Raw genomic sequence first — 16,992 nt, 5'->3', positions numbered from 1 at the left:
GATGAGCCAGATCTCAAATACCGGGTTCGGAACGCAGGCGGCGTCGTAAAGAAATAGATGACCCAACACGGACTGAAGAGAAAACCGAAGCCATTATTCTGAAGGGAAAAAGGAACAGGCAAAGTGTTGAATTACAATGTGCGGGAACATGTCTAACATCCAAGAAACACGTAAAGTACCTAGGAGTGACATTGCACCAGAATGGAAAATGGGCGGAGCACATGCGGGATGTGGCCCGGAAGGCTGCAAATAGTGCGGCTGCGTTGGGGAGGGTGATGCCCAACATTGGGGGACCCAAATCCGAAAGTAGGAGGGTCTTACACGGTGTTGTACAGTCGATGGTCCTCTACGCTGCACCAGTCTGGAGCGGGGCCGTAGAGATAACGCTCTATAGGAGGCTCATGACACGAGTGGACAGAACAAGTCTGTTGCGAATGGCATGAGCCTACAGGACTGTATCTGCGGCAGCCTTGTGGACCATCACTGAATGTGTTCCGTTGCATGTTGCGGTGGAAAGAAAAGAGCTCTATGAGAGAAGAGGCCCAAATCTTTTATGGCCGAGAGAAGACAGGTAAGGGAAAGGTCAATTGAAAGATGGCAACAAGAATTGAACAACATGGAGAATGTGGCACAGTGGACGAAAATGCTGATCCAGAACATAAGAGATTGGGTGGACACTGTGGCCACAGGCGACTGGATTATTTCCTGACGCAGGTGCTCACAGGACACGGGTTTTTTAGGACTTACCTCTCTAGGTTCAGAAAGGCCGATACAGATGGTTGCCTATACTGCGGACACTCGGACACTGTGACACATACGATGTTAGAGTGCGACAGATGAATAATAGAAAAAAACAGACTGAAGAGAGAGAGAGAGAGAGAGAGAGAGAGAGAGAGAGAGAGAGAGGTGAATTTTGTTACAGTGAGAAAAATGATTGAGAGAATGATTGAAAATAAAGCAGGTTGGACTAGTATACACAACTATATCCGTGCAGTTATCAAGAAAAAAGAAGAGGAAGACAGACAGCTGGACCAAGGGCAAAGGTAATGTTACGTTCCAAATTTAAAGTAGAAAGTCCCACCTCTATTTTGAAAAATTTACACTTTTAACAATTTAAACAATTCTAGACGTGTAAGATCGGTTGCCTATAATATATTATAAGCAAGGTGGCGAAAATAAAATTAGTAGTTTTCAAATAGGGATAATGTCTGGCAAATTGTGCTGAAGTTAAGGGAAAACGTCCTCTTTTTGCGAAGAAACTAATTTAGATCGTTCTTTCTAGAGTTATCTTGGAAGAATTGGGATCACAAAATTTAAATGTTTGAATTTCGGTATTATTCGGTGACCTCCGTTCATCAAGTTGCCAAGTGTTCGCGAAGACGACGGAAAGGAAGTGATTCTAGGTTTGACAGTGGTACCGAAAAGTTCGGGCTAGTTTAAAAACAGTATTTTGTTTTTTTTGCTGCTGTTCCATCTGGGATCTGGACTAGTATGAATCGAGTGGATATTCAAGGGGATTTTCTGCCTTCGTGGAAGGGTTTTTTGGAAATAACCACAATTTCGCTAAAAAAAGCGGATCTACAGTGCACGTGTCTACCGGAGTCGCATTTAGATCAAGAAATTAGCCTTAATCACGAGTCCAAATAGCCGACTACGTTGCGGTCCAGTTTGGGATATTTCAAACCCCTTCTCTGGCTAAGAAGAGTGAGTGTTAGAACATTTCAGAGACAAGTTTTTTTTTGTATTGCTCCATTATCGCCAAAAGGCAGATAAACAAAGTGTTAAAATAAATATATTTATTTCCAAATAATTATTTTAGACACGTATGGTAATTAGTGTTTTCTTGCTTCAGCTTTTTTCTTCTTTTTCTGTCTGGCTGTAATTTAAAACTTTTCAACATTGTCATACAAGTCTATCGGCAATCGTATTTTTGGAGTTCCTCCTAAGTCGCAGTGGATTTTGCGAATGGTATTTTTGGATTGAAGACACACTGAACTTTAACTAGAATCCCACGCGGTGAAGTATATGAATGTATTGAAAATTCGAGGTATGGATCGATAATTAATTTTTGTCGGAAGATTTAAGCGCCGTCTAATTTGTTTATGGGATACAATAGTTTTTTTAAAGATTAATTGCGGTTTGTTTTTGTTTGGGAAAGTATGTACTATTTCTTTTCATATTTTTACTATTAATATTTCTGTTACGGTACTGTAATGTGATCTAAATTCAATGCTATGTATCCTAACGACTTTGGTAAATATATTGCTTCCTGTAAAACCTGGTCGTCTCATGTATTATGTTTAAGTGCGGAGAATTTGACTTCTCTTTTGTCTTGTGTCGCCAATACACACAAGTGTACAAGTACGGTTTCGTATTACGGTCACAATTAACAATACAATAGGGTGATTTATGGGTTTGTCCTTTTGCCACCTCGAAGCGTGGTCAGAGGGTTGTTTCTGACCGTCTTAAGTCTCAACTCAAGACACTTCCTAACAAGACATCGAACGAAACACACGAAGTTTGTGGCTCTCGTGCCATAGAGCCGCGTCGGCCGACGCCACGACGGTACCAACGTCGTGGCTACGACTAAAATATTTCAAAGGGTAAGTCTTTCTTTGTACGAACATCAATACTGAGTAAGACCAGTTAATTTCCTAATTTATTGACAGTTATATTTGCTATTTTTCGCTAATTGATTTACAAACAAATTATTTCATTTATTCGTTATAATTATTTATCGAATATCATTTAACCAGCGACCTCATTAAGTTTTATACAAAACAGTTTTTATTTTAATATTTACAAATATTTTACAGTTTTTAAAGATTATTTAACTAAAGATTATTTAACAAAACTAAAACTTTAGTATTTTTAAAGACACCAATAAACGTACAGGTGTATGCCAAGTGTCAAATAATAGAACAGGTAAAGTCCATAAAATATTTGGGAACAAATATCAATAGTCAGTGTAATCCAATAAAAGAAATCCTATCAAGAATCGAACAAGCAAGGAAAACATTCATGAGCATTAAAACATTTTTTACAAGATCAGACCTTAGTCTACAGCTTAGAATCCGAATGATCAGATGTTACGTTTTTTCTGTCTTACTGTATGGCTGTGAAAGTTGGACAATGGACTCTGAAATAGAAAAAAGAATAGATGCCTTTGAGATGTATATATACAGACGAATGTTGAGGATTCCATGGGTACAAAGAGTTACTAATGTTCAGGTACTTCGTTGCATGTGCAAACAAAAAGAATTACTAAGAATAATCAAAGAGAGGAAAATGCAATACTTGGGTCATGTGCTGAGAGGCGAAAGATATGAATTACTTCAAGTTATACTGGAAGGAAAAGTACAGGGCAAAAGATCAGTAGGAAGACACCAAAACTCGTGGCTGAAAGACCTGAGGAGATGGTTCGATCGCTCATCCGCAGAGATCTTTCGCGCAGCAGTTTCCAAAACTACAATTGCCATTTGGATCGCCAACCTTCGAAAGGAGACGGCGCAATGAGAAGAAGAAAGATTATTTGCTGTTTCTTTTATTAATTAAATATTTGCACATAAGGGGGGTTAAATATTTGAGATAGGTTTATTTTTTTTTATATTATTTTCTACACACGCACTTTAGTTCTCGTGGTGTCCTATTTGGGTTAATTATTTTTTTTTGTTGGTATTGAACCACACACCCCTTAGCGTCCGGTACTTTTGATACGTCTTACCCTTTTTTGTGCAAGTAAATAGAAATAACATGAATTTTTTTTTACCGCATCAACCCCTAGGGTTATTAGCGGGGTGGTATATCTTTATTTTAGAAAAGTTACACTTAGTATATTATTAAAATTTACATAACAGTTTTGGAAAATACAAACATTTTATGTTATGTTACAGTTTGTTATACAGTTTACAATTTTTGATAAAATTTATTGTATTGCTGATTTCTTTTAGAGTTTCTTTCAAATTGTGTTTTATTTTTGCTGTCGATCTTGCTGTTGAGTACACTGGACAGTCTATCATTATATGTTGCACTGAAAATGGTATTTGACAGGTGTGGCAAATCGGCTGAGGGTCCTTGGAGATGATGTATCCATGTGTAAATTTTGTATGACCTAGCCGCAGTCTGTTAATAACTACTTGGTCATGTCTTTTAGCTGGGAGCGGTAGTAAAGCAGAGGTAACATCTGGTTTGATACTTTTTAATTTTACTTCTGTTTGGTTCCATTTTACTTGCCAGGTTTTGTTCATGTAAGTTTTTATTAATGTTTTTTGATCTGAAATTGGTATGTTTTGCATAATAGTAATTGTCGTGTTATTGATAGTTTCTGTTGCTGCTTTATCAGCTGCTTCATTACCCTTTATCCCAACATGGGATGGTACCCATAAAAATGTTATGTTTTTACCACATGTTTGGGCATTGTATAGCATGTCTTTTATTAATGCTAAATTGGCATGAGTAGGATACATCTGCTTGACACTATTTAAGGCACTTAGAGAATCTGATATAATAAGAAAGTTTGTATCAATGCTGGTACATTGGTTCAGTGCGTTGAAGATTGCCTGCAATTCTCCAGTATATATGCTACACTCCTTGGCTAGACGGGTGACACAGGTGTTGTCTTCAAAAATAGCTGCAGCAGCTACACCATTACTGCTTTTAGAGGCATCAGTAAAAATTATTTTGAAATCAGGGTATCTGGAGATGGTAGACCGGAATTGTTGTTGTATTTCAGAAGGATTGTGTGAATGTTTGGGATAGTTAAGTAAGGTAAAATCCACTTTTGGTATTTGAACTTTCCAGGGAGGAGACTGGCATCTGTTTGTGGAAGTGGCTCTCAATTGATGTATATTGAATTCAAATCGATTTATTCGTTCATTGAAAGGTAAGTTTCTAGGGCAATAATTTGAGTACAGATTTGGAGGGTTGCTCCTTATTAGGCTTGTTATAAACGGGTTTTCCTTTGCACTGAGATATTTAGTAGCACACAACATTGAAAAATATTGTCTTCTGAGAGTTAATGGCGGTTCTCCTGCTAGGACTTGAAGGCTGCTAATTGGCGTGGTTCTGAAAGCTCCGAAAACTATGCGTAATGCTGTAGATTGGATGATGTCCAGTTTGTTCATTTGACTTTTAGTTTTTTCGGTTGAAAATCTCAAGCCTATATCTAAAGACCACCCTTCTAATTTATTTAGTGTATTTTGTAATATTGATGCAGCTGATTTTAGGTTTTTACTTCTCATATATATTACAAGATCATCGGCGTAAAGGTTTGCTTTTACTGGAAGCATAAAATGGTTAGAAACGTTGTTGATTGCTATTAAGAATAGCAGGGGGCTTAATACAGATCCTTGAGGGATACCAGTTTCCACTGATTTCTTAGTTGACATGACACCGTTTGTTTTAACTTTTATACTTCTGTTCTCCAGGAAGTTTTTGGCGAAGGCTAAGAATTTACCATCTATTTTCCAACTCTTCATTGTTTTTAAGATGTGATATGTCCACGTGGTGTCAAATGCTTTTGTGATGTCAAAGAAAATTGCTATTAATTTTTGTTTATGTATAAAAGCTTCGTGTATTTCAGATTCTAATGCTATAATGTTATCTATTGTAGACCGTTCTGATCGGTACCCACTTTGGATGGATGTAAGGAGATTTTTCTTTTCTAAGTACCATTTTAATATTTTGCTTAGAATCTTTTCCATTATTTTGCTGATGCTACAGGTAAGAGATATTGGTCGATACGAAGAAGATAAGTTTTTTGGTTTATTGTCTTTTAAAAATGGTATTATAATTGCTTCGCGCCAGAGAGATGGAAATTTATGGGTCGAATAAATTTTGTTGAAGATCTCTACTAAAGTAACCTTCGCGCTTATAGGTAGTTTTTCTATGAAAATTGGTGGTATGTCATCAGGTCCAGGTGAGGTATTTTTGAGGTTATTAAGACTTTCATTTAATTCATTAAGTGTTATGGAAGTGTTTAGTGGATCAGCAGTATCTTCTATATTAATTTTTGATGCTTCTGTTCTTTCTTTGTGTTCTAAGAAATTTGGGTGGTACTGCTGATTGCTTGAATACAACTGATAGTGTTCTACTAAAATTTCTGAGATTTCGTGTTTGTCTGAAGTTGTTAGATCATTATGAATTTTTGTTAGGCAAGTAGGAGCCGCATTTTTATATTATTTTTATATTAAGCCTATGGTAAAGTTAAATAATATTGTAATATGTATTTGTTTTCAAATATCTTAGGAATCTATTTATTAAAATTGACTAAATCCTGATCTCAGACAATTTCGTTTATTTTTTTATTTATTCAGGTTGGATACTATACTTAATATTTTAGTAGTAAACCTATTGGTAAGTTGGTGGTTTATGGAATAGTAACGTAGGGAAGGCTGTGGGTCAATTTACCTGGCGCCCCTGATATAATGATTTTGTTTGTTTTGTGGACCGGACGACCATCTCCACTCTTTTGTCTAGCCGCGAGCCATTCCCAGACTGTCACCGTATAGTACTTTTCTTTCCGGGTGTACGTCTGATTTATATGGGGTACATTTTTTAACTTTTTTTTTATATAGATTCGGTTTTGTACGCCACAGTAAGAGGGACAGATGATGGAAGTTGAAGGTAGAAAAGTAGGTCAGACTGTATGAGTTAAACTGTGTGAGTCAGACTGTGAGGAAGGAGGAAATGCCCGTCTGGGAGTGATACTGTACTAAGAGCGACGAGGGTCTTCCACGCGCTACCTGGAACGAGACAGGGAGCCTCCTTGCTGGCAGTCTGTGGATGAATGAAGGTAGTGCTTCGGAAGTGATGCCGGCCTTACAGCGGCCATTCCGCTTCCGGATCTCTGTATGACAGAGGAGGGTCTGATTTAGCAGGTAGGTGTTCGGCGTAGACTCGGTAACGGGAGGGCATTTTAAAGTACCTCGGCAACTATCGCCGGGAGTACGAAGAACGAATCCTGCACTAAGGTTAGTCAGGCAGCGTCCTGGACTGATATGTTTTTTTAAGATTCCAGACTCCCCCTCTATAAAGACGAAAAAAAGGCCCTCTTATTATAAGACTGAAGTATTTGATCTTTCTCATTTTTATTCGATAATATTAATTAATTCTAGCTGTTTGTGCATGGTCTCTAGCATACGTTCGTTAGATATGTGTGCTGTCTACAAGATTCGGAGCATGCGACGGTAACACCACAACTCGACTTTGTTTATTAGGTTCTTCTTTATTAATTATGTACATTTTTATACCTAGATATAGAAAAGAACGAAATGTATTATATGTTTAATATATTTTATTATTGTTTTGAAATAGGTTTACAATTTTAGATATAACTACAATACATTTAATTTAATAATACATATTTTTGGTACATATCAAAGTAGTTTAATACAATTATAAATTTAAAAAAATAAAATCAATTTAATAATTTTTAATAGAGCTTTATATATCACATATAATACAATTAGAATATAGCAATATGGTTTTAAAGTACGTTAAATTAAAAATTATTCACAATTACTAATAATGGATTGGGTTTTTAAAATAGTTTTTGCCACTTTGCCACGGAAGAAAATAAAAAAATAAAAATTGAAGAACAAGCTAAAACTTAAACGCTATATATATATATATATATATATATATATATATATATATATATATATATATATATATATATATATATATATATATATAATGTGTGAGGATTAGAATTTCTACGTAATATGGACAAGCAGGACACATTGATTGAAAACTTTGTGTTTAAAACCGATGAGATCTGATTTCAGTGAGATTTACAGGTTACCAAAAACTTCCTATGTCAGCCTTATTCTCCAGTGGTGTTAGCATGTTTGATTATTTCTACCAATACGTATTTATAGTTGACTTTTCTTTCACTTTTTTTAGCTTTTGCTGATGATCTGGAAGGTCCAGCCTCGTCAATATCATTATATACTTAGGAATCTCTTTCAATATTTGGTAATAAAAAAGTTCAACAGAAACCCTAAGAATTCTCCCGGACAACCCTGGACAACTATCTTCCTGATCACCAGACTACACGTCTGTAAACACATTAAATTCTGGGTGTTCAGTATATATAGCATCAACGTCTAAAGTTTTATCGTCATCAATAATATTCAGCGCTTCTTAAAAAGATCTGTTCTAAAAGTTCCGATTTTTGCTCCCATACGTTACTACCGTTACATACATGTAACACCAAAAATAGAAGGTTGAATTTACAAAACCAGGATAAAATTTCGAAAAATTTATATTATTATTAAGAAAAGACCTTCAATTTAGGCTCAATTGAAAACACTTTAAACAAAATATAATAACAAAAGAATAGTAATCATATATTAACTCAAACTTGAGATCCATGTTTACCATAAATAATAAGCACCGTCACATCAAACACTCAACTAAATAAACAGGTTAGATTAAATCCTCGATCCTGTAGACAACGAAAGAGAGAGGACAGGTAACGCTCATTTACTAAACCTTCGCAAAGTGAGTCCAGTTTCGATGTGACCGCCATGTTTTGGTACCTGTACGTTACCCATTACTACCACTCGCAGGGTTACCAGATTTACTGATTTTTCAGTAGATCTACTGATTTCAACTTCAATTTACTGATTTACTGAAACACTATATCGATCTACTAAAAAATATGTAATGATAAAATCATGTTTAAAAAGTGATCATTATTTCAGTGTTTCAGCGTTCAATTATAAATTTTGAAAAAAATGTATATATATATATATATATATATATATATATATATATATATATATATATACGTACATCCATTATTCTTAATTTACTGAAGAAATAAAATATGACCTGGCATCCTTTCTGGTGCCGAGTTAGGCTTCAGTTAATTCCATAGGATTACGCGTTCCCTCTCTTTCCTTGTCTAAGCTCTGAACCAAACGCTGAAAACTAGTAAACAAGTGTTCCTTCTAACTAACTAGTAAACAAATGCAGGCGATGACTTCTCAGACCTAAACACGGGTATTGAGAGGTTACCAATAAGAAGAAATTATTTGTTGGAGAATGCAATATTTAAGAAAATTCGAAAATTAAGTGAGAGAATGCAAAAATATTTTTTATTTAGATGAAACATGGATAAATGAAGGGCATTTTGTAAAAAAAGATTGGCAAGATAAACTGGTTACAAATACTTGTCAAGCATTTATATAAGGTTTGTCTACGGACTCAAAATTCCCAAATAGTAAAGGTCGCCGTTTCAATAACACTCATATTGGAGGAGATATAGGATTTGTTGATTGGGCTTGCTAGATTTTATTTCAAATTCTATGAACGAGTACCATGAAGAAATGACTGCTGATGTTTTTGAGGAATATTTGATTCAAATGATAAATTTATTACCGAACAATGCTGTAATAGTCATGGACAATGCCAGTTACCATTTAAGGTTAAAGGAACCGTTACCTAATACTTAATGGAGAAAGCAAAAACTCTCGGATAGGCTAGTAACCAAAGAAATAGTAGTGCCATTTGAAAGTTTACTCAAAAAAGTTATTTCAGCTATGCAAAGAATATTCAATAAAATTTAAAAATTATAGTGTATAGCAAAAGAACATGGAGTTAGGTGTTGGGATTACCACCTTATCAATGTGAACTTAACCTCATAGAACTGATCTGTGCTCAAATGAAGGAATATGTAGCGAGAAATAATACAACATTTAAATTTCAAGATGTTCGACAACTATTATCTGGCTTCATATCAAAAATTTCACCTGACAATTGGCAAAAAGCTATAAGACGTGTCATAGCAGAAGAAAAAAACATTCTGGAAACTCCATATGTCTATAGAGGAAACAATAGAAACAATTATTATTTCTGTGGGAAATAAAAAAACTGATAATAATGATGATGATGCTTCCTAATTGGAAAAAGACAACTTATGTATTTAGGTATGTAATTATATATTTATATTACTAGTTATAAGTTTATATGACGTTAGTACCCGAAATATATTTATTATTAAATTGTAAGGAAATGTCCTTAACCAATATTTAGTGTTTCTATAAAGATTAATATGGGTACGTAATATTGACATTTTAGCTTTTTTAAATTAAAGTAATTTTATGTTCTCCGTCACTGAGGCTTCAGTTATTGTTTAATCCCTTAAGTTTTAATCATTTGCATTTTATGATGTATTGTATTTGAGGTTTGTCGGGGTGGTCATATTAAAGTCAAGTGAACATTCAGATAAGAAGGTATCAATTATTACGTTTTTTCTGCATTAGCCAACATTGTATTTAGACCTTTGCTATAAAATTTGTGCCGTCAATCATTTTCAAATGTACTATAGAATTACGGGATTAATTAAAAATTGACTTGAGGGAAGTACAGGCGAAAGTGACAAAAACCAGGAATTAGTGTTTAATGTATTCTTCTGGAGAAGCTGTTTTGATACAAAATATATAATTATATTATCCATGTGGGAAATTATATTTAATAAAAAGCAGTTAAAAAAAAATAATACTTTTTTAAAGGTTTGGCTGTAGTAAATCGATGTTGTTTATACAGTATATTGAGATATTTTTTGATAACTAGGCACAGATGGAAAATATTACAATGTAATAAAATATCTATCCAATTTCGATCTAAATATTTATAATAAATATTGGATAAGTTTAAAATAAAATTTAAAACTAAATAATATCACAGTTAGCTTATTTATTAACACCATTCCTATATTTTAAGCTGATTCGAGTTTGGGAGGTTGTGAATGATTCCGTATTACTGAGGTAAGCATCTCGTCGTCGAAGGTGCAGTTTCTTCAAGAAATCATTGTAAACGGATCGTTTGCAAATAAAGATGATAAAAATGTAGACACCTAAAAAATACACAAAACATTGAAGCTATTTGAATAATATAATATGTATAAAGTAGACCGACTAAAATAAATTGCATAAATTCATATAATAATGTAATGTTTATTATTTATCGCAATAATAATAGTTTACAATATAATCAACTACGGAATAAGTATTTTAAGAAAATAAGTCTAATTAAACAAATAGTGTAAGTTTACTTTAATCGGTCATATTTGACTACATAAAAAGCATTCAAGGATTGCTTTACATACATAGATTACTTCTACTAGCTCACACATGATATCATTAGCTACATTTCTACTTGCACAAGAAATCACAAACTAAACGCAAAAATTACTACATTTCTCTCTAGGGCTCATAAACGTTATCCAGGTATGATTTGCCAATTTAAATCCCCTCTTTTGTTAGATGTAAAAAAGTGTCGGTCAATGCAGTACAAGGAAAATATTATGTGCAAAAATATGCCTAAACGGTGTTATAATGTAAAGCAAATATAAAAAGAATCGTAGGAAAAATTTTAGAAATATTTATATTATTGATTTGATTTTTTATAGTTATTTTAATGAATTTCTTAATCTTCGACAGCAGTTCACGAAAGTAATGTATTTACAGTAGAATCTGAGTATACACCGTATATGCACATATGCGCACCGCATATGCGCACCGTCGCGTCAAAATGTAACCTCAAAACTTGTCCGGTGCCCGTGTTGCATTTACCTGCTGTTTCAAGTGAGAATATTGTAGTTAAAAATGTGAAGTAAACGGAAACACAAGATAAAATGAGCATTTTAAAGAAGTTCGATAGTAAAGGAAACATGTTCAAATTGGCAAAAGGATATGGAGTTATGCGTGATACTCTACACGAGGGAAAAAACAAAAGATGGTAGACAACGTGAAGACGACGGAATCTAGACCAAGAAAGCGTAAAACATTAAGTGTTAGCGAATATCCAAAGAAGAAAAATGCTCTCTACATGTGGTTCATGCAAGAGCGTTTCTAAACACATTTCTGTATCTGGACAAATTCTGACAGCAAAAGCAATCGAATTTCATAAAAAAAATTACAATGAAAGATGATTTTCGTGCCACTGTTGGGTGGATGGATAAATTTAAAAAGCGATTTGGTATCCGTCTGTTAACTATATCGGGTGAAAAATTGTCAAGTAGCGGATTTGCAGTGCAACCATTTATCCATCCTTTCACAAACCATCAGCAAAACATTCGGATCCTCTAAATAAGCGAGCGAACCAGGTTGTAAAGGGACTAAAGATAAAATCACATTTATGCCGTGTTTAAATACTACTGGAACGCACAAATTAAATTTTTTAGTTATTGGTAAAGATAAAAATTCTTTCAAAAACATTTGTCCTCAATCTGCTATAAGAACTAATTTAAAAGTTTGGTCACGATAGAGGTATTTAAGTAAATGGTTTCATATCGCAGAAAGGAAGAAGTTTATGAAAATATCTAACTTTTTCACCAATAAATGATTGAACAATATAAACTTTTGCATTCATCATACCATTCTTTTAATATAGGTTTTTTTAAAAAAGGTAATTAGTGACCTGGTGACTTCAAAATGAACGTGTTATTTCTAGGTGCTTTTAAAAGCTCAGTGAACATTATTTACATTGATCCCGCCAAAAAATAATTAATTATTTTTTAAATTCTAATTTAGGCGATCTAAGCTGCACTTTTATATATTTATGGGATTTTAAAAATACTTTTTCTAATTTACCGCCACCCTACTTTTAAAGAACATCTAAGGGAACATTTCTTTTATAATTTTTACCAAAATGTGTCTTGAAATAATAAATCTTTTCTTAAGTTACGTAAGCACCTTCCAGGAATTGTATTCAAGTACAGATACGGGGAAAATTATTAATTGTATATTTACATGTAAGATTATATAAAAATAGCCCTCAAAAGAACCATAGCATATGATTTGTCTTCTGTGTGTGATATATGAGATCACTAACAAGAAAATTGTACTGTCATTATAACATGTGGTTGTCTTTTTAAAGACAAATCACACGCTATGATTTTTCTGACGGAAATAAGTTGATTTTATGTAATCGAATGAATAAAGTAGTCCCAGGAACGCAACTCAAAAATATTGACAATATCTTCTAAAGTCATCTAATTTAAAATAAAAAATATAAAGTGATAAATACAATTAAGTTTTTAGAAGAATTTTTTTTTCTAAACAACAAAAACAAAATTTGTTTTTATTAATGTTTTGTATTTTGGGAACACTTTTCGAAATGAAAATCAAAACGTCAAAATAAACTTATTTTAAAGTAAAATGGTGACTTATTCTCAGTAAAAACAGATAAATTATATGTATAAATAAATATATGTACAATAGAAATATAAGACAAAAACAAAAACGGAGGCGACACATATAACAAAACTGGATTACTAAACAACAACAAGATGAATAAAAGAAACTTACTTCTTATTTAAAAAAAAAATCACTTCCGACCATTAACTGCTTAACGCGTTAATAATAGTTATTTTTAAAATATAGTGTAATACTCTAGTTATATATTATTCAAATATGAGGAGAAATGCAAAACATTCCAGAAAAACCTTATAAAAACTAACAAAAAACTAATTTTTTATATGAAAACTGACGAAATGTCTCGGAATAAACTGGATATCGACGACAACAACGCCAAAGAAAAAACAACCTGACTATTGAAAACTTTAATGCGTTGAAGTTCGCATGGGCCTGCAACAACGACAAAGCCAATAGAACAATATGAAAGGTTCGGCATGTATATCACAGCTGATGGGTACCAGAAGTCAAAAAATCGGCATACTTCTAGTATATAGTAATAGTGCCAATATTCAACATGAATTTGAAACAGGTTTTATTATACAAAACAGTATGCTAGAATCTGCTACAAAATAGGCCAATAAATAAAATTATTTATTACATGAGCTTTAGAGGAAATCTATGCAACAGTTTGATGCTATTTGTTTATGAAACCACCGAAGAAACGGACGATCTAACTAAAGGCATCTGGTATGACATGAAAAAGAGCACACAAAGAAAAGAACCTGAAACAACTAGAGCTTAATAGAATCAACAATAGAAGTAGACATCTCTTTAGATTTAAAAAATATATAAAAAAAACAGCTTTAAATCAAAAGTTGCAACTGTTACAAAGAATGACACAGGTCACTTGGTTATAGCTGAGGCTAAAGTAATATGGACCTGGAGAAGATATTTTAATGATCTGTTAAATAGGTAAGCAGATGAAGCCAGGCGGGAGCATGTGGATTTTATGGGCGAACACATGGAAGCACCTACAGTTAAATAAGTATTACGACCTATCCGTAAACTCAAGAACAACACAACCCCAAAAATCGAAATTATTTTTGCTGAATATTTGTAAAATAAAGAAAAAACGTTTGTATATGCTTTTTATCAGCTCATCTGACAAATTTGGAAAGAGGAGCAAGTGGAACCGTCTGGAAAGGGAGTCCCATATATAAAAAGAAAGACTCTTATTAACACAGGGTATAAAGTACTTTCCCTAATGCTATTGGAACGATTAACTAAGTCTGTGTGAATACAACAAAAAATATCTATTTATAGATTTATCAAAAGAGGAAATAAGAAAGGAACCGTGGAATGGCAGAATTATTCATATCGGAAAATTTAATTAATCTCACAAAAGTTTGTGTAGATGGATCTAAAATTAGGATAAGACTTAAAGCAAAACGGCCGACCTTCGTCATTATCAACAGAGGTGTCAAAGAATGAGCTATCAAAATTTTATTAACATAGCTTTGTAGAGCATTATGGGATAAGCAATATACCACACTATACTGGGTTTTGCTAATAATATGTATATGGTAAGAAAAAAACAACTTTTAGTGTTAAGAAAGATTTTATTAAAGTAGAAAATACTACCAAAGAAGTTAGCCTATGAATCGACGAAGATAAAACAAATTTATGGCTACAACAATAGTAGAACGACCAGACAAAATACGACAGAACATAACAATGGACAGCTACAACTTTAAAATTGTTTATTAGTTCAAATATTTGGGAGATACGATTATCTCCAAATACAATATTACAGAAGAAATGAACAACATATTACAAGAAGGTAATGGCTAATTAAACCCAAAATATATATCCCACTGTACGAAAATAAAAATTTATCATTCAGTCACAAGACCTATAATTACATAGGTATGTGAACCATGGAAGATGAAAAAACAAGATAAGAACCTACTAAAATTTGCAAAAGAAGAATTATTAGAAAGATATATGAACCGGTTAAACAGCGACACAGCAATACAGAATAAAAATTTACTGAAAAGAATCTCATAACAAGTCTGATATTATTCAAATAATAACGTCAAAAATATTAAGATGGACTGGTAATATCAAGAGAAATGACCAGCATGTCTTCAGCTTAATGTGAGAAGAGACCCCGCAAGAAAAGCGATCACTGGGAAGATCAAGGATGTGCTGGGGCGATAATATTGCAGCAGATTTACGTACTCTAAATTTCGAAACGAGAAAAATTACCAGTGATGGACTGAAGCAGGGGAAGGCAGATTGTAGTATTATATACAAGAAGAAGCCACAGATGGTAACAGAACTAGTGAGGCAGGAAATACCCATATAACATAAGTAGGATGAATGAACCATGTTGCAGCAAATTCTGCTGAGAAACTAAAAGCAGAAACTGCCACGGAGGTTTTATGTAACTGGAAAAAAAATAATAATTCAAGAATCAAATATCATATACCTAATTACAGGACTAAAAAGATCAAGGTTTGATGTTAATGTTAAAGTAAGAACGATAGTACTATTTTAAGGTCATTTAAATTAGAAGAGTATTAAATGTCAAAATTGTCATTACTAGAGAAGATTAAACTGTCAGAGTGATTTTTCCTCGCCACCAAATAACAGACAAGACAATATTTAATAACTTGTTTATAATCAAATAACTGCATGAGTTTAGGAATTTAATTCTAAACTAAACAATCTGCAGATAACCTTAAGAAACAAGTGAACGGGCAAAGCTAAAAGTACGTTTTTACTGAGGCCTCTATTGTCATCATCGTTGAACGATCGTCGCTGAGCAATGATCGAAATCAAAGTGTTTTTACTGAAACGATGATTTGATTAGTGAGTTATCCTTTATTTACTGAACAAGTGGTTTTGTTGCATCAATGATCGTATGTAAAAGAAAACAATTATTGTTAAAATACCTCCTAGCAGAAGAAATAGAAGACGAAGAAATGTTAGAAATGTTAAGTGTTTCAAGATTAGAAAAATATGCAATATTTGAAAGAAGATAAGAAAAAGGGTACTTAAAAATTTAGATAAATAACCATTTATTAGCAGATGAGGTTAAGTTTCAACATTTCTTCCGTGTGAATGAACTTATAAGAAAAATAAAAAATGATCACTGGGAACGCTTTTCGAAAGAAATGAAACAAGATTTTTACAGTCTGCAAAAAGGAAATATGGCGCTTCATAAGAGGTGAAAGAACCGATGTAAAATAATTAATAGAACCAAAACACATATAAAAGGATACGTGGATTGACTACCTAAAAAAGCTCTATGCAGAGAAAGAACAAATGACGCTAGACCCGGAAACACCAGAAATTACGACAAATGAAGAACTTAAGATAAATGTACAGCATGTTTGGAAAATACGTGAAAATCTGAAGAGCAGAAAAGCAACAGGTAAAGACGAGATAGCAAACGAATTATTCAAATATTGTGGGGCAGCAATGACAGAACAATTAACAACATTAATTATTAAAATTATAAAACACAATAAAATACCGGAAGAGGTACAGAGGTATAAACTTGTTAAATAGTACGCTAAAACTTACAACTGAAATTTTACAAGTGCTAATAATCAGGCCTGGACAAAGAAGTGAGAGATCAAGTACAAAAAGAAAATAGACTGGCAGGATGCCTTAATAAGACTATATGGCGAAACAGACCAGGTCAGAGTAAGACCAATAATGACATATGCCTCAGAAACAGGACCCGACACAGCCTCAACGAAAAGATTACTGGAAACGGCAGAGATGAGAGTACTAGGAAAAATTACAGGAAATACACTGAGAGATCGTAAGAGAA

The 16,992-nt window shown here is 33.3% G+C and overlaps 1 protein-coding gene across 2 annotated transcripts in view; it reads right to left on the bottom strand.

Annotated features, from left to right (window-relative positions):
* Positions 1-7,294: 7,294 nt before the first annotated feature.
* Positions 7,295-16,992, bottom strand: part of LOC140445496 (probable G-protein coupled receptor Mth-like 6) — a 131,784-nt gene continuing 122,086 nt past the window's right edge. The window contains exon 7 of one of the 2 annotated variants that reach the window (XM_072537546.1): positions 7,295-10,864. In XM_072537546.1, the coding sequence (XP_072393647.1) occupies positions 10,701-10,864 (164 nt within the window). In that variant the 3' untranslated portion in view covers positions 7,295-10,700. The remainder of the gene's footprint in view (positions 10,865-16,992) is intronic. The other variant, XM_072537547.1, reaches the window with a different exon arrangement.

The sequence above is a fragment of the Diabrotica undecimpunctata genome, chromosome 7 (assembly GCF_040954645.1).
Source record: "Diabrotica undecimpunctata isolate CICGRU chromosome 7, icDiaUnde3, whole genome shotgun sequence".
Taxonomy (NCBI): Eukaryota; Metazoa; Arthropoda; class Insecta; order Coleoptera; family Chrysomelidae; genus Diabrotica; species Diabrotica undecimpunctata.
This window is presented reverse-complemented; position numbering and strand designations above follow the sequence as displayed.